The sequence below is a fragment of the Carassius carassius genome, chromosome 23 (genome assembly GCF_963082965.1).
Source record: "Carassius carassius chromosome 23, fCarCar2.1, whole genome shotgun sequence".
In the NCBI taxonomy this organism is placed as follows: domain Eukaryota; kingdom Metazoa; phylum Chordata; class Actinopteri; order Cypriniformes; family Cyprinidae; genus Carassius; species Carassius carassius.
The window spans coordinates 2,390,373-2,410,911 of record NC_081777.1 but is presented as its reverse complement, the minus strand read 5'-3'; the positions used below and the strand labels follow the sequence as shown (position 1 = coordinate 2,410,911).

The 20,539-nt window shown below is 35.9% G+C and overlaps 1 protein-coding gene across 1 annotated transcript in view; it reads left to right on the top strand.

Annotated features, from left to right (window-relative positions):
* The window catches only part of LOC132101148 (protein phosphatase 1 regulatory subunit 37-like), a 39,748-nt gene that overhangs the window by 13,921 nt on the left and 5,288 nt on the right, over window positions 1-20,539 (top strand). The window contains exons 2-10 of the mRNA XM_059505863.1: window positions 2,672-2,769; window positions 9,305-9,350; window positions 10,047-10,147; window positions 17,553-17,672; window positions 17,747-17,897; window positions 18,388-18,543; window positions 18,652-18,764; window positions 19,929-20,070; window positions 20,181-20,347. Of these exons, the coding sequence (XP_059361846.1) occupies window positions 2,672-2,769; window positions 9,305-9,350; window positions 10,047-10,147; window positions 17,553-17,672; window positions 17,747-17,897; window positions 18,388-18,543; window positions 18,652-18,764; window positions 19,929-20,070; window positions 20,181-20,347 (1,094 nt within the window). The remainder of the gene's footprint in view (window positions 1-2,671; window positions 2,770-9,304; window positions 9,351-10,046; window positions 10,148-17,552; window positions 17,673-17,746; window positions 17,898-18,387; window positions 18,544-18,651; window positions 18,765-19,928; window positions 20,071-20,180; window positions 20,348-20,539) is intronic.

Genomic DNA, 20,539 nt, shown 5'->3' with positions numbered 1-20,539 from the left:
CCGTTCACACAGAATGCATCTTTGTGTCTGAAAATGGCACACTCATCGCTCAGGAATGGTTTTTAAACAAGGGCAGCACAGAACGCAAGGGTTCTGGAGACGCGCTTTTGAGATGTGATGCAACAGCGGAAATATTTATCCTTAGGCTTTTATTTTTTACTATTTATTTTTTAAGAAACAGGTTGTGATCACTTGAATAAATGTTGTATAATTCAGAGTATCCCATAAAGAGTGCCTCTTCCACCATATTGCCAATTTACTGTCTATGCTTGCCCCGCCTCCGGGGTCTTCTGATTGGTCCACTGTTTTGGGACTAATATTGACAAAAGTTGGAAACCTTTTAACTTGACACTACGTCTTAAAAACGTGGCGTTTGTGTGAAATGCTGTAAAAGATGTGAGCGAAACGGTCATGTTGCGTAGTGCATTTACATAGAAAAACAATAGAAAAGTAGAGCGTTTGAATGGAAACACGCTTTCTGTGTGAAGAGCCCTTCAGTGGCGAAGTCTTGTCATCAGAAGTTTGGCAACAGTAAACCTAAACTTTGTCAGTTGTCTGCTGTTAACCGTTACTGTTACGGCATATTTGTGAGTGAACAGTGGTTGATCATCACAGTTTGCAAACTTTCAATTAACCAAAATCTTTTGGAAGCATTAGTGTTACTGTTGTAATTCTTGGGCTTTGTTTTGGTATTGCTTACATATTAGATACTGCAGATGTAGACTGGATTAAAGAAGTTTTGCTGAATCGCCAGAAGGTGTTCCAGGTCTTCGCTCTCGGAGAATGAGCCATTGGAAATCTTTTAAAGCAGACTTTAGTTTAATTAGATTGCCTGAGGAGAAGATGAAAGACTCATGATGCACTCTTAGCTGAATCGTTCAGTCGTTCATGTATTGGTTTATATTTATAGCCAGTTTGGTGGTCTGCAGCTTATAAGATGATAGCTAGCGTGAAATGCTTAAACGGCATCCAATCATCTAATTATCATAGTCATCTACTCTTATCAGCAGTACTCTGCTGTGTTTTTGTGTTTATATAGGCAAAAGATGTGCAAAAAAACAAGCAGAATCCACGTTTGCCTTTTACAATAATTAAAGATTTAAAATGTGCTAATATTGCACTGTTTCGAAAGCCTTTGCGGTCAGTATAGCTACATCAATGTAAACATAACACAGCTTTATTCCTGAAGTCTGCGTGGAATCAAATTAAATAAATTATATTCAGTCTCTCAAGTCATGTCATCTATGAATTAGTAAATATTTTTAGTGAATTAAATATCTGCAAAGATCACCAGAAGAGACATGGAAGATGTTATGTATCTCCCTGTAAATCGTTGTTTACATGCAGCTCCTGTTACAGAAATAGGGGGTCATTCAGTACAAATATTGAAGAATGCTTAAAGCTCTGAAGCACAAGCTTTACACTTCCTTGTCAACCCTCAGGCCTGCAGAGCTTACACTTGTGATTGTGTTTACAGTAAACATGCTTCTGGTTTGTTTATACACACGGAGGGACAAGTTGAAATGATTGTCATAATGAAATTACTGCTAATCAACAGCATGCACAGCTGCTTTACATAAACATTAGAGTCAAAACGACCCACGATATTTTTTTTTGCAAGATGTAATTGTTTGTAGCTTACCGTGTGAAATTAATGCACAAAAAAGAAATACAAACAATTGCTTTAGTATTATTATTTTTATTATTATTATATTGGTATAAATGTCATTAATGTTATAAATATTTTCATAATTAAAGGTGTATTTAAGTATTGATTTGAGTAGTAATAAGTAGGAATAATTGTTGTTATTACTACTTCTAATACACATTTTTTTATTATGCATATGTGTTTACATTTATAATAAGAGATTAATAAACAATTAAACATTGGTTCCACATTTTGTTATTGGATCTGTAGCAGTCATACAAATAAAATTGCATAGAATTACTTGAAATGATCTGTAATAATAATAAAATTAAAATGTTATTATTTTCTCTGAGATATATGTTAGCAATGCTTTTTTGCACTTAAACAGTCAGCATGCAGTAATACATCATGCATTAATTCTGAATTGCTTTTGGTGCTTCCTTTGCTTTAAGATTTCCGTTGCCTATTTTTATATTATGGTTAATATGTTTGAATAACAAATGACACTGTAGTATCACTGCAATGCAAGTGAAATGCTCGCGTTGTAGAGCCTAGTATTTTAGTTTAGCCTTAAACCATCTTGCACACTGTGTGTGTGTGTGTGTGTGTGTGTGTGTGTGTGTGTGTGTGTGTCTCTCGCATCAAAACAATAAGTCTGAATGTGGTCATATGACTGTGGTCAGTGCTTAAAACGTCTAGACCGCTTGGTTCTTTGAGTGTGTGTGTTCATGTGGTACACAAAGACCCTACAGAGAACGCTCAAGAATCATAGTGTACACGCACTTCTCTCAGTCTCCCCAAAGACTCACTCGCTTACATTGTTCAAACTCTTCTGTGTCCAGACTCTGTCACAAACCTGCCCACGAAAGCTGTGTTTTAAGGCATCATAGGAGCAATTGCTGTTCCAAACACAGAATGAGACGAGCTGTATTCAGAACTGCATCCAATCAACTGTTGCATATGCTGTGCAGTGTGTCTCTGTATGACCTTTGACCTTGTCTTTATGTGGTTTTGTCTCTGCAGCCCAGAATGTGACGGTGGAGGAGATTCTGAATGCCTACAGACAAGCATGCCAGAAGCTCAACTGCAAACCAATCCCTAAAGTGTTCAAACAGATCCAGGTAACACACATTTATTCACTTCAGTCTCTCACTTCAGCAAAACATCATGGGGATTCTTCAAACATTCATTCAAGACAAAATATTCATCTGAAAATGCAAATGAGATGGGTGGCTGAAATCATTGGCCAAAACAGTGATGTTTAATTAGCGTTTCTCAGATGCCGTTTTGACCGTGTTAGCGACTATTTCGTGCACATAACGTTGATATGCAACAGCAGGTAAATGTTTCAGCTGTGTCCAACTTGGACAGATTGACACTATCAATTTCTCTATGTAAATCGGTCTTCATTTTAATGTACTGAGGTCTTTGTCTCTACTGGTTTCCATTTAATGTGTGAACAAAACTTAGAAGCTTTGCACTTTGCTACTTTTGACATGAAAGTCAGGGCTCTTAAATTCTATTTTGTAACAAAATTCAAACAGCAATACATGTCATTCGAAATGCATTTACCTCAAGAAAGCCGTTCAGTGTTTATAAACTCGTTAGTCAGCTAGAAGAAATTAACTTTAGAGGAGCATTATGCTAAATATATAGACTATGCTACATATTATATTTTTAAATGTATTAATGTGCATTTGAATAAATATAGTTTAGTTTTTATTTCAGATGCTTTGTGTTTCAACGAATTGGTGTGGAAATATAATTATATTGTAATTGAATGTAATCTAATAATAATAGTTATGTGCAATTTAAGTGTTAATATACAACTCTGTTTTTATTTGAGTGTTGATTGTCATTTTAGTTCATTATTTGAAAAATACTTTAGTTTCTGTTAAGTAAAATCGTTTCAGTGTTTAAGTCAAAATTTCAATGCATCACTATTCAAGACCTTGAAATTCTGCTTGAGGTCGTAAAGTGTTAAATTCACACTCACTGAAGAAAAGGGAAGCCTGATGGCGCACATTAGTAACCTCTGTTATATCCTCCTTTGGCCTGTTGCGCTGGATTACATCTGTGCTCTGTTCACAAACGTATAACCTCACAAATCCTCTGTACAGTCACATGCCTCCTGCATCACGCTCACTGAAAGCCTCTTATACACACAGCGCTGTAAACATACCATACTGAGTCAACAAACGGTCAGGGCTTCCTGTCCTGATGACACACACACACATTCAGAGTCAAATTCTCAAACGTCAGGGATTTGCTTATAGCATTTTATTGGTTTGGTTAGAGCTCAACATGAACGTGCCTGTTTTCTGTCAGTGAACGTTTAACTACATGACTTCCTAAAACAAATATAGCAATTGTGTGCTGTAGTTACTGATGTTATGATTTTCAAAGGGTCAATTTGGTCACATAGACAGAAGCACAAAGCACAGTTACATAAGAGTCTTAATGGCTCAGCACCAAAAATCAGAAAGAGGGAGGAGAAAAATACCTTTGATGTCTGTGATGATTCATTGTAACTTTTACAGTTATAATGAAACCGTAGTAGCAACCAAACTTTTACTACATATTGTGACGTATATCAAAAGTGAACCGGGTTATTAAAAATAAATAAATGTAGGGTGGAAATTTTGGTATTGTAGATGATCAAGAAGTTTTAAATAAATGTGAATAGTGAATGCACAAAAGATTCAATGTTATTACCATGCTATTGCTACATTTACCTTTAATTGAATATATTTAATTATGTCTAAGCAGGCTGAAATATCTGCTTGCTCGTGTCCAATTGTTTTATCTCACATGCACTCTGCACTTATTGCATAATGATATATATATATGCTTTTGTAGACTTGCGGCTGTAGTTTGCGGATATCCACTTTCTTGTTCATATTAGATTTATGATAACATCATGTAATCTGAGAATTATTGGGATCAGCTCTAATTGAAATCAGTTGATTTAATTCACTTTCTTTGAATTTATAACTCATGGCTGCACAAAAATAGTCAAAATTTATGAAACTTACATATTCAAACAACATAAATAGTACTCTGCGAATAATAATAAAAAAAAAATAATAATAATAATGTTACTTTAACTTTCACATTGAGGTGGAAAAGATTTCATCAATTTTTCATGCTTATGAAAGTGTGTGTAATTAAGTCTGTTACATTGTGTAACGCCTCAAAATTGACCTAAACGCAAAATGTTACTTTTTTTTAAAAGTTATATATCTTCAAAACCTCAAAACTATGCATATTTTGTTCATGACTTGCTCAAAAAAAAATTTGTAGAAAGGAAGTATTTCATCCATGTCCAAAGACCAAAATGCATTATATGAGAGTTAATGATAGACAGGGTTCAATTTCCATTTCATGTCGACTTAAAAAAAAAAACACATGATTTGAGGTGAGGCTCGGCAGGCGTTATAATGAGACAGGACTGAAGCAGATCAGTTTCTCCCGTCACTGAAAACAGACCGACAGAAAGAAATCATTATGGCCTGATGTTAGCACAGAGATGCCAGCTAACTCCCACAATCCCTCTCCAACCAGCACTTGCTTCCGCTCTCCTCCCCTTTCCCTCCGCTCATGTCCCGCTCTTTTCTGTTTCCCATCTGTTACTTTCCAATCTTTCTCTGAAAGTGTAGATTTTTTTTGTGTAATGTGTTTTTGTGCAGTGTATGTAACCTGTAGTTGTCCAGAAAGGCATCATCAGTCTGTTAAACCCTTCCAAGGGCATGATGGTAAATTTCCACTGGGAGTCCCCAGGGCAGAAAATAGCCAGTCATTACTGTGTGTGTGTGTACGTATGTATGTGTTTTTCCACCACCTCAGTCTGTGCTTGTGTTCCTCTCTCCTGAAAAATGACTTCACAAACAGGCCTGTAAAAGAAATGCACTGGAAAAGAAGAGAGTTACTTAGATTAATGCTCCTTTTATGTCAGAATGAGCTTTATTGCCAGGTATGTTCACACATACGAGGAATTTGTTTTCGTGACAGAGCTCCGCAGTGCAACATAACAGCGACAGAACAAAAAACACAATAAGGAATAAAAAATACAAAAAAATACAAATAGGTGGGTAAGGATTGACAATATACAAATTGACAATGTATGACAGGTATATTAAAATGAGCATTTATGTATGTACATGTATGTTATGTGGAAAAATTTTAACTGTACGCTAAGTATGTGTGTTTGGATAAATAAGTGTATGTGTATATAAATATAAATACAGTCCATTTACTCTGCACAGTAATTATATTATATTATAATGTTATATGCTATTATGGATTATGTAAATGCAATGAAAGGAATGTGTGTGTGTGTGTATAATATACATTAAGAGTGTGTGTGTGTTTTATCCCAGTGCAGTTCCCACTTTCAAGTGGCGCAGCAAGATTAATCATTTTTAAAAAATTACTTAAATGACAGTGTTTTAGGATCATTTTATTTTGGGATTTGTTATATGTCTGGAGATCAGTTCTCAGTTATTAGGTAAAACCTGTTATTTGCAGTCATTTACATCCTATTATACAGATTTTTGACTTTTAGGCTAAATCAGGGGCCAGATTTATGACAATCTTTTTTTAAAGAAAGAAGCCAAGCAGTTTTTAAGATAATGCTAAGAATGTTTCTGAGTGCCATTCCTTCTTTAAAAAATTAAAAAATATATATTACTGACAATCAGTTAAGATGTTTGACATAAAGTAACCAACTGCAGTTTTAGTTTTTACATAAATTCTATTAAAAGCATGTAACATCAACAAATACAATTTATTTCATAATGTTACAGTAGCATGTAAAAAAGCACAGACGTTTCTGAGAACTTCATTTCATTTCAGTCCTTATTTTTTTTTGTTATAGATTCCTTTATATAAATATAAATATATATATATATATATATATATGTACAGTACAGACCAAAAGTTTGGACACACCTTCTCTTTCAAAGAGTTTTCTTTATTTTCATGACTATGAAAATTGTAGATTTACACTGAAGGCATCAAAACTATGAATTAACACATGTGGAATTATATATGGAATTATATACATAACAAAAAAGTGTGAAACAACTGAAAATATGTCATATTCTAGGTTCTTCAAAGTTTTTTTTCTTTTGCTTTGATTACTGCTTTGCACACTCTTGGCATTCACTTGATGAGCTTCAAGAGGTAGTCACCTGATTATTTTAGTAAACATTGAATAAGCATTTAACCCTTGTGCTAGGCTGAAAATCCTTTACCTAATTTGGTGCTCCTGGTCAAAACTGACCAGCCTTTCTGAAAAATCTCTCATTCTGCTATATTATCACCAACTCTTCTACTTTTTTTTTTTTCTTCAACTTGCTTTCCTTCAATCAGCAAAGGCATTGTATTTAATTTCGCCACTGATTGATCATAGGCCTCATTGATCTGAGCTCATTAGTGAATAAAGCATGATCTGTGGATCATCTTGTTAATGTTCACTCAAAAACTTCAGTGCACAAGCTCCGATCAATGAAACCTATGTTTCAAAAATAAATGCAAAACCTGTGCTAGTTGAAAGAAAACAAATTGATGAAAAGATTAAAGACAACATTTGATGATGATATAGCATAACAAGAAATGTATCAGCAGTTTTACAAGCATGTCATTAACTTTTCTGGGGAAAATCCTTTCTGGGTCAAAATGAGAGGAATGCAACATGAGGGCTAATATACAGGTGCATCTCAATAAATTAGAATCTTGTGGAAAAGTTCATTTATTTCAGTAATTCAACTCAAAATGTGAAACTTGTGTATTAAATTCAGACATAGTTTAAATTCTGAAGAAAATTTAACAACAAAAACCCACCAATTCACTATCTCAGCAAATTATAATATTTCATAAGACCAATAAAGAAAACATTTTTTAGTGAACTGTTGGCCTTCTGGAAAGTATGTTCATTTACTGTACATGTACTCAATACTTGGTAGGGGCTCCTTTTGCTTTAATTACGGTCTCAATTCTGCGTGGCGTGGAGGTGATCAGTTTGTGGCACTGCTGAGGTGGTATGGAAGCCCAGGTTTCTTTGACAGTGGTCTTAAGCTCATCTGCATTGTTGGGTCTCTTTTTTTCTCCTCTTCCTCTTGACAACAGCCCATAGATTCTCTCTGGGGTTCGGGTCTGGTTTGCTTACTGGCCAGTCAAGATCACCAACACCACGGTCATTTAACCAACTTTTGGTGCTTTTGGCAGTGTGGGCAGGTGCCAAATCCTGCTGGAAAATGAAATCAGCATCTTCAAAAAGCTGGTCAGCAGAAGGAAGCATGAAGTGCACCAAAATTTATTGGTAAATGGGTGCAGTGACTTTAGTTTTCAAAAAACACAATGGACCAACACCAGAAGATGACATTGCACCCCAAATCATCACCGACTGTGGAAACTTAACACTGGACTTCAAGCAACTTGGGCTATTAGCTTCTCCACCCTTCCTCCAGACTCTAGGACCTTGGTTTCCAAATGAAATACAAAACTTGCTCTCATTCCTCATTACTCCACTGGGCAACAGTCCAGTTCTTCTTCTCCTTAGCCCAGGTAAGACGCCTCTGGCATTGTCTGTGGTTCAGGAGTGGCTTAACAAGAGGAATACAACAACTGTAGGCAGTTGTATGGTGTCTCTTGATGCCTTGACCCCAGCCTCAGTCCATTCCTTGTAAAGTTCACTCAAATTCTTGAATCAATTTAGCTTGACAGTCCTCATAATGCTGCGGTTCTCTCCTTGTGAAGGGTGTCAATGATTGTCTTCTGGACAACTGTCAGATCAGCAGTCTTCTCCATGATTGTGTAGCCTAGTGAACCAAACTGAGAGACCATTTTGAAGTCTCAGGAAACCTTTGCAGGTGTTTTGAGTTGATTATCTGATTGGACTGTCACCATATTCTAATTTGTTCAGATAGTGAATTGGTGGGTTTTGTTAAATGTGAGCCAAAATCATCACAATTAAAAGAACCAAAGACTTAAACTACTTCAGTCTGTGTGCATTGAATTTATTTAATACCCATGTCTAACAATTTGAGTTGAATTACTGAAATAAATTAACTTGTCCACGACATTCTGATTTATTGAGATGCACCTGTGTGTGTGTGTGTGTGTGTGTGTGTGTGTGTGTGTGTGTGTGTGTGGTGTGTGTGTGTGTGTGTGTGTGTGTGTGTGTATACATAATGCAGTTTTCGTCCTCCCCTGTACGAGGTTTGTCTGTGAATGGGGAGTACAGATGACCACAGATGTCTTGTGTAACAGCAGAAACACAAGGTTCATTGAAGTCACATGAGAAAGCTCAGGGTCAGATGCTGCTTTCATGGCAGCGTTAAATGTCTCTGAATGCTTCCGAGTCTTTGCTGATCACAGAACAGGTTTAGGGCCGCTGTCCCTGGTGTCTCACAGCACAGACATCATAGTGTTTACACAGCCTTCAGACCTTTCAGTCCATTTGTTTGTCAAGGTGTAGGGTAACCAAGAGACATGTTACAACACAGTGTATTAGTCAGCATATTTATTGATTCTTGTGTCTGCAGGTGAAAGTGCATACACACTTGTTAAACTAGAGTTATAATAATGGCCTACCTGTCCAATTATATTCATCTCTCAATAGTAAACTCTTTCTACTTTTTTTTTTCTCCATAGGACTTAAAAGACCTGACACAGCGAAACGAGTGCCTAGAACTCAAAGGTGAGCTTAAAAAACCTCCTTATCTCAATGTTCAGTGTCTGATTGATCGAAAGTTCAGGGAGTTTAAAACGGTATACTTCCCTTCTTGGTATAGTCATAGAAATGTAATCCAAAAATGAAAAGTCTTGGAAATTTGAGATGTTTCTTGAGCAATAAATCATCATATCAGAATGATTTCTGAAGATCATGTGACACTGAAGACTGGAGGAATGATGCTGAAAATACAGCGGAGCATCACAGAAATACATTACACTTTAACACAGACTCACACAGAAAACAGCTGTTTTAAACTGGAATAATATTTTAGAAAAAAAAATAATCTTACCATTTACAAACCACACAATTTTTACATTTAGGTATACATTTAATTTTACACAATCTATGAATAAGGAACCGTTACGTCATGAGAATGCATTGAGATCACATTTCATTCACACACACATGCAGGTTTTCTGTTGAGTTCAACCTGTTAAGACTGGTTTGTGTCCTTGTTTGGTTTGTGTAGTTAATGGGTGTGTGTCCATTGGCGAGCTGATCTCACCATCAGATGATTCAAGTTTACTGTAAATATGAAAGTAGCAGAAAAATCATCACTATGTGTTTGACTTTGATCAGTGTTTTTACCAAATAAAAGGATCTAAAGAGCCGTATCAGTGCAAAAGTTGCATCTCTGTCTCTCTGTGTTTTCCTCTGTAGGAGAGAAGCTGGACTATAAATCATGTGAATCTCTGGAGGAGATCTTTAAGAGGGTGCAGTTTAAAGTGGTGGATCTGGAACAGACAAACTTAGACGAGGATGTGAGTGCTGCTCTTTTTTTTTTTTACCTCGTTGAGTTTCTTACCGATCTCATTTCCTGACCAGCTCTATGACCGCGGGGGTCATTCTTGTTCTGTCTCTTTCCATCTTTAAAACTGTCTGAGCTTCTGTTGTGACGAGTGCAGCGCTCTGATTTCTTTTATCAGTACCGTTACATGATGCAGATGCTCGTCAGTGCTCTGGGTGAGGCATGTGTCTCTGTGTGTGAAGACATGTGTGCTGTTCTGACACGGTTTGTGTTTGTCCAACATAAACAGACATCAGGAGCTCTGGAGATTCAGTTTCTGTTAGGTTACTTAAGGTCACTCCTGGCCTCTGACTACTGTGTTTGAGTTAATGCAATCATTTTGAAATAAGTCATAAGTCGGGTGGATCTCAGCATCCTCCATACATACAAACACACTCACTCCTAACAGCTCATCTTAAGGGAGTGTCATGCTTTTTTTTTTTGTTTTTTGGCTCTTTTGAAATAAAAGATGTGCTATGTACACATTCTAAGTCAATATTTATGCACGCATTTGTTTGTTTTTATTAATTCTAATTTAATTTGTATTTTTCAGAACCGATCCAATCTGATACCAGCACAGTTTTTTTTATCAATGTTGAAATTTTTAATTTCACTCTTTTGTGTGTTAATCACAATCTACTACATATAAACAACTTCATTTGAATGAAAAATAAATGAAAAAATATATAATCATAATCTATGACAAAAATACTATTATAAACTAGGTTAGTGGATAGTTCAGCCGCAAAAGATACTCTAGATTCTAGAAAAATGCACAATAATTTTATAAAAAAACTAGTGAAATGTTTTATTTACAAATAAAAGAGAATAAGTCTAAAATCTGGTAAAATGTTAAACATTGCTCTTTGTATTGTTGTAAAATACATTGAAAAAACAAGTATATATAGAAATCAAAAAGACATTTCTTTTAAATGTATTGCAGTGTAATAAAAGCAGCAACATATTATAGATAGGACAGAGCAAGAAAGACTATTAATAATCTTTGACACAGACTGAGCACTGAATGGAGGACGACAGACAGCCGCAGTGGAGAGAAGAGTTTATCAGAACTGAATTAATGACTTCAATATTAATCTGTACCTCACACTGAACTATGGAACAGCTTCAGAACACTTGAAATATGTTCTTGAAAACGTTTTGGTGCTTTATAATGTTTTTCTGTCTTTCGTGGGGCATAGTATACACAGGATCGGATTTGGATCGGTCTCGTCTGACTGATACCCGATCCACAGAAAATGCCTGGATCGGAGCCGATACCGATCCGGAGTAACGGATCGATGCATCCCTAATTTGTATTTATTTATTGTTTTTGTTATTAATTAATTAATTAATTTTAAATAAAATGCGTATTATGAACACACATTCTGACCATCACTATTGACGTATCTATTTATGTTTGTTAATTTAATTTATTTATATTATTTGAATTAATGATTTTTTTTGCAGTGAAAAATGTACTGTATACACATTCTAGTGGTCACGATTTGTTTATATATAGTTATTTGTTTTTCATTTATTTATATTCATCTTTATGTAATTATTTTTTTAATTGATTATTTTAATATTTGAATTATTTAATGTATTTTTTATTTTATTGCCCGTAACTGCTGTTCTGAGATCAGTTTCTCCTGCCTAATTTCATCTTCTCCTTTAAGTGTTGTTGCAAGCAGGTTTTGTCCCCTGCTGCAGAGCCATAATCAGCATGTTTGTGGTCTTGTTTTTCTGTGTCTATAAGTATTTGTTGCACTCCTGCTGCTTCTAATCTTCTTTACCTTTAAACCCTCTTTATTATGGACTGGTTTGCACTTGTTCTTATTTTTTGGCTCCTCCAGAAACGTTGAGCCTGTCCTCCTCCTCTGTGAGAGCTCTTGTATGCAGACATTGTATTTATAGTGTGTGTGTGTGTGTGTGTGTGTGTGTGTGTTCAGGGTGGAGCTCAACCCCAAACGCTGCACCTCAGCAGAGACCTGATCACTTAAACACTGCTGAGTTTCACTTCTGTCCTCATTCTGTATGAGGGCAGAGCAAAATGCAAAATGGATAGCATCATTTAAGGAAGTGATAATATTTTTTATTTTATTACTGATGAAACTATTTGAAACAATTATACAAATAATACTTAGTTCCTAAATGGATAGTTCACCCAAAAATGCCCCTCATGATGTTCCAAACCTGTTAAGAACGTCAGTAACCAAGAATCTTCTTGTTCTCCTTTTTAAAATGTTTGAATCCAAGTGAAGAAGATTTTTTGAAGAATGAAGAATGAGTTTCTGGTCTCCACTGACTTCCATACTTTTTTTTTTCCATACTACGGAAGTTAATGGGAATATAGGATTATACAATTTATATATATATGTGTGTGTGTGTGTATTTTTTACATGTTACTTTAGAATTTATTATTTTTGGGAAAAAAATAAATGTTAACTCTTATTATGTCTGTTTGATTGTACTGTATCATCTCTCTCCCTCTGTCTCTCTATCTCTTTCTCTCTCCATATCTCTCTCTCTCTCCTCTCTTGGATGTTTTGTCTCGTCTTGTCTGAGATCACGGTGAGATTCATGCTGCTCAGAGGACAGTGTAAATCTCTAGTGTAAAGATGCTGGAAACAAAACTATGTTTTCTCTTGAGGCACACATATATACATAGACATGTGCACATGTATAGACATGCAGACTAAATCTTAGCACTTATATGGGACACATTCTGGGGCTTTATCCTGAATAAAAACAAAAATAAATAAATAAATAAAAACTAATCATCCTCACACATTTATATGAATATTACCATATAGTACAACTGGACATGTTACCTTGAAAAATAGGTTATTACATTTATATTTGTGTATATATAAGTAATATCACACGAGAAGACATGAGATATGGCTGTATATTGGAACTAGGGATGTAAATTTTTGCTAATATCCATGATCGATCGTTGTTTAAATTAACTATCAGAGCGCACTATGTTTGAGAGAATTTTACGAATGTTGACATTTCCGGCACGGAGACCCCTTTAAATGGTTTCGTTGTGCTCGCTGTTGTATTTTAAAACACATTTGCTATGTCTTCAACTGACATTATGGCATTTAAAATCAAATTATCCCAAACGTAACTGTGGCGCCTGTGACTGTGCTGCACAGTTAGATAACCGCTTTCCACCGGCAAAACATTTTATGCAAAACATAAATACGACAAATAATATATATGATCTCTTTCATATGGCCAAAAATATATGCATCAAATAAATAAAGGCTTTTTTGCATGTATTTTACAAGGTAACACAATGTAACCTTGCTCTCACTTGTTTACTGTTTGTGCAAAAGTGTTTACTTTTATTTGTGCACACTCACAATAAAAACAGAAGATTTGTGCTCTTGTAAAATAAAGCAAACAAACAGAATGCACTTTGTCATCCTCATCTTTCCATGAACTTGTTTATGGAGCATTGCGACACTTATGGTTTAAATCAGTTATCTTAATTATTTAAGTCAGATATATTTCCCCCATTTCTTTTTATGAAAACAAATTGTCACTTTTATTTTAGGCCTATTACTTATGCATTTTTATAAAACATCCCATTTTTTCATGAATTAAGAATTTGTTTGGTTTATTAACTCATCCATTCGCTGCCTAAAAAGACCAATGCTGATTTAAAATGTTTCAAAATGGCCTTTTCTTTAAAAAGTTATGAAAAAAAGTTGTCCAATCACAGTTACTTCTATTTTAAAATTCGACTCTGGTATTTGAACCATTTCAATCAGGTTTTGCAACCTATCATAGCACTGAAACATGATGAATGATTTGCTACTTGCTGTTGACAATAAATCCAGGACAATTTCAGTGGCTATCGGCCAGGTTTCCTCATCATCAGTTTCTCACTCTTGTGGGGTTCCTCAAGGGTCTATCCTAGGGCCATTACTTTTTTAATCTGTAAATGCTTCCACTTGGTAATATAATTAGGACATATTTAATCTCGTTTCATTTCTACGCTGATGATTCTCAGTTATACGTTCCATTAAAAAATAGATATTATTTGCAGCCTCTTATGGACTGTCTGAAGGACATTAAAATATGGATGACAAATAATGTCCTCCAGCTAAATAATGAAAAAACTGAGGTGATTATTTTTGGTCCCTCTAAAACCAGAAACTCTGTAGTTTGTAACTTAGACAGTCTCACTCCATATGTTAATTCCCATCCAAAACATTTAGGTTTTATTTTTTACTCCGAGCTTTGCCTTGAAAAGCAAATTAGCTCAGTTGTTATAAATGGTTATCAATTGAGAATCATTTCTAGACTTAAATCAACACTTTCCTTTCAAGACTTTGGAAAAGTGCATTATGCATTAATCACATCACATTTTAATTCCTTATACCTAGGTCTTCAGTTCAGTTGCCACCTGACATTGAGAATGCTCTGTCGGTTTCAGTTTTTAAGTCTAAACTTAAAACATATTTTTATTCTATAGCCTTTCCTGTTTTTTTAATTTCGGGATTATTGTTATCTTAGATTTTAATTTGTATTTTATTATTTTATTTTCTACTTTGCACTTTGGTCAGTGTCAGGGCTTGAAAAAGAAAAGAAAATTCAATCGGTTCACTATGAGCAGAATCGATATTTTAATGTTTCTGTTCCTGCGTTCCTCTGAATTATTACCGTTCCGAAACCGGTTCGGGTGAAAAAAAATACCGGTTAATAACGTTATTTTTTAAAAACAATATTATGTGTCTATAATTTGCCTAATAATAATGTAACGCGCGTCCTTACCGTGCGTTAGGTCGTTGGCTTTGTTGGAAGGAGGACACCGACAGGGAGCTCAATCGGCAGATCATAACACTTGATTTATTAAACATGAAGAGGTGAACATTAGGAGTTAGCCACATCTGATTACACAGTGTGCGTCATCTCTCTCTCTCTCTCTGTACCTCTCATAACTGCGCGCAGACTATTCTCTCCAGCGATTCTACTCGCGGGTCTCTGTTCTCGCGATATTACCTTTATATCTTATTTAAATTTATACAACATTAATTTTAACCTTAATTTTCACTCCCTACAATAATAGTAATGTAATAATAATAAAGTACAGTGTTTTATTTACTCAAAAAGAAAAAAAAATAGAGATCTAACGTCAGTCAATAACCCGCTGCGTTTAGTCATCTTTTCTAGATTTTGGCCAAATGTAGGTACAAAAAAAAAAAAATCTATCAACACTTTGAAAACATCAAAGTTTTTTTTTAAGATATTTAAAAATATTTTCTGCATTTTAAAAACAAAAAAAAACAAAACAAGGATGAAAGATTGCATTTTGAAAGTGAAAAAACAAACTACGATTGCAGCATTGCATTTTATTAGCCCTATTGCTTTACGAAATAATGAAGGCTAAAATGTCTATAGTCTAAAGCAAAATGTTTACAAACATTATAAAAACAGCTATTAGTTCCTCTCGAAAACAAAACAAGTTTAGGCTATAAAAACGTCAATCCAAAAACAAATTAATTTAAGATGAAGCTGATGCCTGCATCTCTCATCCGGCACGAATCCAAATGTTTCCATGTTCCCGACGTATCTGGATGCTAAAATATTATTTATTATATAGTGTTTGTACTTTTATCTACATAAAACCTCATCCTTCACATCGTCTGTAACAGCACAGTGAGGCGCGGTTACTCTGAACGCAACATGTTGTACAACGGAGCAGTCTAACTTTTTATTTATTTCTTTAACTCTATTTTATTTTGATAATTAACAGGCTTTAATAAAGCAAAATGATGTTGTGTCAGCGCGATGGTCATACCAAAGCTGGTTGATTATATAGAAGCAAGACATTATTCAAAGCTTTCAGCTTTTGCAAAATAAAGAAAGCTTCTCTCTGCAGTTTCGTTTTCCTTTCCGAAAACTTTGGAACGTGTCACAATGAACCGTTATTTAGCAAACGTTTTCTTTCGTTTCGTTAATCTGTCAATATGATTTAAGTGAAATATATTTAGTGTATATGCCTATATTCCTGTCTATGTAAGCCTATATGTATTTTTGTTTTTGTTTTCTCCATTCACAGAAGTGCTGCAGGTGTGTGATATGTTGAATTCATCTCACACGATCCTCAGATAAACTCTAAGTGCGGTGCGTTGCCATTGCGACTTCCCTATGATGAGTTCACAGCTGAGTGGACATTTCACTCGTTGGCGTCGGCGTCACATTTGCATATGCTGTACCACTGGAATACATGATTGGTCGACAGCAAATTTCAAATATTAAATAGAACGATAAAATAACGTTATTAACCGGTTAAGGGCCATTTCAAATTTTCAATTCTATTCGGAACTATAAAATTTGATTTCGTTTGTGTTTCTGGTTCTGTTCCTGTCAAAATTTTGTTCGTTTCCGGTTTTCGTTTTTGTTCCTTGAACCGGTTCAGAGCCCTGTTCAGTGAAAGCTAAATTTAAATGTGCTCTATAAATAAAATTTACTTACTTGCCACAAATTAATAAGTCATGGGAACGAATTAACAAATTGCAGGAATGAATAGACTATCTGTCCTGTCACTGTGTCACCTGCAATGTACTACACGATATGTAATAATTATCTGGTGAAATTACTTAGTTACTACGTTTCTATAGCTTTCCATGTTAAACAACTTTGTGTTGTTTATATTTTGATGTACTTTTAAAGTTTAAATCAAAGCCAAATTTGTACATGGTAAATGAATCATGATACACATATATTTGGTCACCGCCACTCACAGCCAAGATTAATTTTTTCTGAGTTCTTGTCATGTTTTATTACCATTTCCTAAACCATAACGATTAATGTAAAGGTGTTGGAATAAATTTTAGTTACACTTTGTGTGTGTGTGTGTGTGTGTGTTTGTATATAGATCTATCTTAGTAATTAACATCATAACATGTTATGTATATGAAATGAACCGGCTGATGAAGAAGCAAAGGTTGAAACTCCATAAGTGTTATAGCTATTTTAGTTGTTATTATTGTTATTTTAGTTTAAATTGTCATTTTTATTTGTATTTAAAAAAATTTTAAAGATGAAATTAAATTATTATAATCATTATATTGAAAGGATCTTGATTGAATGGTTTTAATGATGCTATTGAATTGGTTTTGCCATGTATATAGCCAGTGCTGCTGACTTGGTATTAAATCATAAATCAATTAAAACATACACACAGGTATTTTCCCCCTCATCAGTTTCTGAAGCAGGTTGTTATCATGGTAATCAAGGTGTCTGCATTTGATGCTGTTTTGCATCTCTTTCATGATCTCTTTCTGCAGACGAAACACAAAACAGACTGCTATTAATTCTGAAATGCTGTGCAGAATAAAGAGTGTTTCTTTCTCTCTCAGGGAGCGTCTGCTTTGTTCGATATGATAGAGTACTATGAATCCGCCACTCATCTCAACATCTCCAGCAACAAGCACATCGGCACACGCGGCTGGCAGGCCGCCGCACACATGATGAGGAAGGTGAGGCTTGAGTGCTGCTCCGTTCACACATTACTGACGAGCTGATCTCCTCATGTGTGTGTGTGTGTGTCCAGACGAGCTCGCTGCAGTACCTGGACGCCCGTAACTCCCCGCTGCTGGACCATTCGGCTCCGTTCGTGGCCAGAGCTCTGCGGATCAGCGGCAGTCTGACCGTCCTGCACCTGGAGAACACCGGCCTCTCAGGACGACCGCTCATGCTGCTGGGTAACACTGTGGACATCAACCCTATAAGACCTCATCAGATTTGAAAAAGTGTTTCTAAGTGCTTTAAATTTCCTGCATGATAAAAAAAAACCTGTTTGTCTACCACAGGGCTTCTGTCATAGTGTTTGCTTTTTAGCATGTAAAATGCCTTTTACGATAACTGTACAAAGGTCCATTTGCAGCTTGTGCTTCACATGTTTTGTTACTGCGAAATCTACAGATTTGTATAAATTGAATGTAAAAATGTTTCATATTGTTTACATTGTCAGTAATGATTCCAAATGTGTGTATATATTACTCATGAGAGTCTTTCTGAGAGTATCTTGCTTTATGCATCAGGCTTTCAATGCTTGTATAGTTTGATATAGTGAGAATATGATGAGAATATGATTTAAAAAATCATGCATCCTAGGATATATGTTAACAGTTTTCCCAAAATGCAATGTGAATGAAGCAGTTTAAAAGCGGTTTATTTCATACATGTGTTCAGCCACAGCACTGAAGATGAACATGAACCTCAGAGAGCTGTATTTGGCTGAAAACAAGCTGAACGGTCTGCAGGACTCGGCTCAGTTGGGGAACCTGCTGAAGTTCAACTACAACATCCAGATTCTGGACCTGAGGAACAATTACATCCTGGACTCAGGTCTGACCTCGTCCTCTCTCCAGATGTCCTCCGTGTCTCGCTCATTGGTCTCCTGCTTCAGTAACTTGTCGTTCAACTCGCTGTGTTTGCGTCCGCTCGTTTCCTCAGGGTTGGCGTATATATGTGAGGGTCTGAAGGAGCAGAGGAAGGGTTTGGTGACTCTGGTGCTCTGGAACAACCAGCTCTCACACAATGGCATGGGATACCTGGCTGCCGCTTTGGTAAACAAACACACACACACACACGCACGCAACTGTGTCGCAAAAGTTTCCATGAGCAAATACACCAAGAGCAAAACAACAAAGCACAGCGAAATCCCCAACGGATTTTGCCCCAAAACTATTCGACACAGATTTGTTTGTAAGAAGTAAAAAGCAAATCTATTTTATAATAGGGCTGTATGTAACGAAGACTTGCATGATGATTGAATCACCCTACAGGGCAGAAGAAAATGTCATGTCTGGTCCATAATAAGCATTATTTTGACTTACAATCTATATTATGTGAAAATTAACACTTGTATAGGTGTTCAAACTCGGAGTTAAACTTTTGCAATATGATAAATGTTTACGTTCACATTGGATCAATTTATTTATTTGTGTCAATTTTGGATAGAAGTAGTAACTGAATAAAGGTATAACTGAATAAAAGTATTAAAATATTTCAGTTTCCACAAAAATATTGTGCATCACATCTGTTTTCAACATTGATGATAATCAGAAATGTTTGTCGAGCAGTAAATTATCATATTTTCATGATTTCTGAAGATCATGTGACACTGAAGACTGGAGGAATGATGCTGAAAATACAGCGGAGCATCACAGAAATAAATTACACTTTAACACAGACTCACACAGAAAACAGCTGATTTATATTGAAATAATATTTCACAGTTTTTAAATAAAAGAATGCAGCCTTGATGAGCTTAAGAGTCTTCTTCCAAAAGACTGTAGTGAACAAAAGACTATCCTCATCGTATAATGACCCATAATGGAGCACATCCACCCCAAACACATGAGATGAGCTGGGCCCGTTCACTCAGAGGCTCATTAATGCTGTGCATGTCTGCCAGCTGCTGACCATGCAAAGCTCAGGTTTACGTGTGTCCTGCCATCGTCTTGTTAATTAAGGACAAAACACACACACACACACATTCTCACAGCCTTGTGTTTAATGCACTGCAGTCCGTGCTGGTCTTCAGAACAGGCTACTTGATTGTAAAGCAGTGCCTGAGTCTGTTTTCACACACTTCACAGCACAAGACTATTTGATGCCTTCGCATGCATCGTAAAAATCTCACACTGCAGAGTTAATTCACTTTCAGTTTCTTATTCCACATCTCTCTGCTTTTACTGATCTGTCTCATGTGCTCTCTGTTGCTGTAGCCTTTCACTCAAAGTTTGGAAACGCTGAACCTCGGTCATAACGCAGTGGGGAACGAAGGAGTGCACAAACTTAAAGACGGACTCATAGCAAACCGCTCCATCCTCAGGCTGGGTCTGGCCTCCACCAAACTCTCCTGTGAAGGTGAGATCGGGGGCGAATGTGTAGCTACTGTCATATTAATAATGAGTTAGTTTCTTCTAATGCAAATTTTAGTGATGGGCTTGTGATAAGCATGTGTGAATGTGTGATAGGAGCGGTGGCTATCGCTGAATTCATCGCTGAGAGTCCGAGGATCCTCCGGCTGGACATGCGTGAGAATGAGATCAAGACCGGAGGCCTGATGGCTCTCACGCTCGCATTTAAAGTCAACACATCGCTGCTCCGACTCGACCTGGACCGAGAGCCCAAGAAAGAGACGGTGAGCGCTTGTTACATGGGAAAGGATTTCCCTGCATGTGTTTACATTTATTTTGCTGCTGCAACTCTAACATGGCACAACGTGGTTTTTATTCTGACTTTTTTTTTTTTTTTATAATCTCAGCATACAATGTGCGTGAAAGTCTTAAGGACAGATAAGACCATTTTAATGGAGTTTAAAACTCTTTGAAAA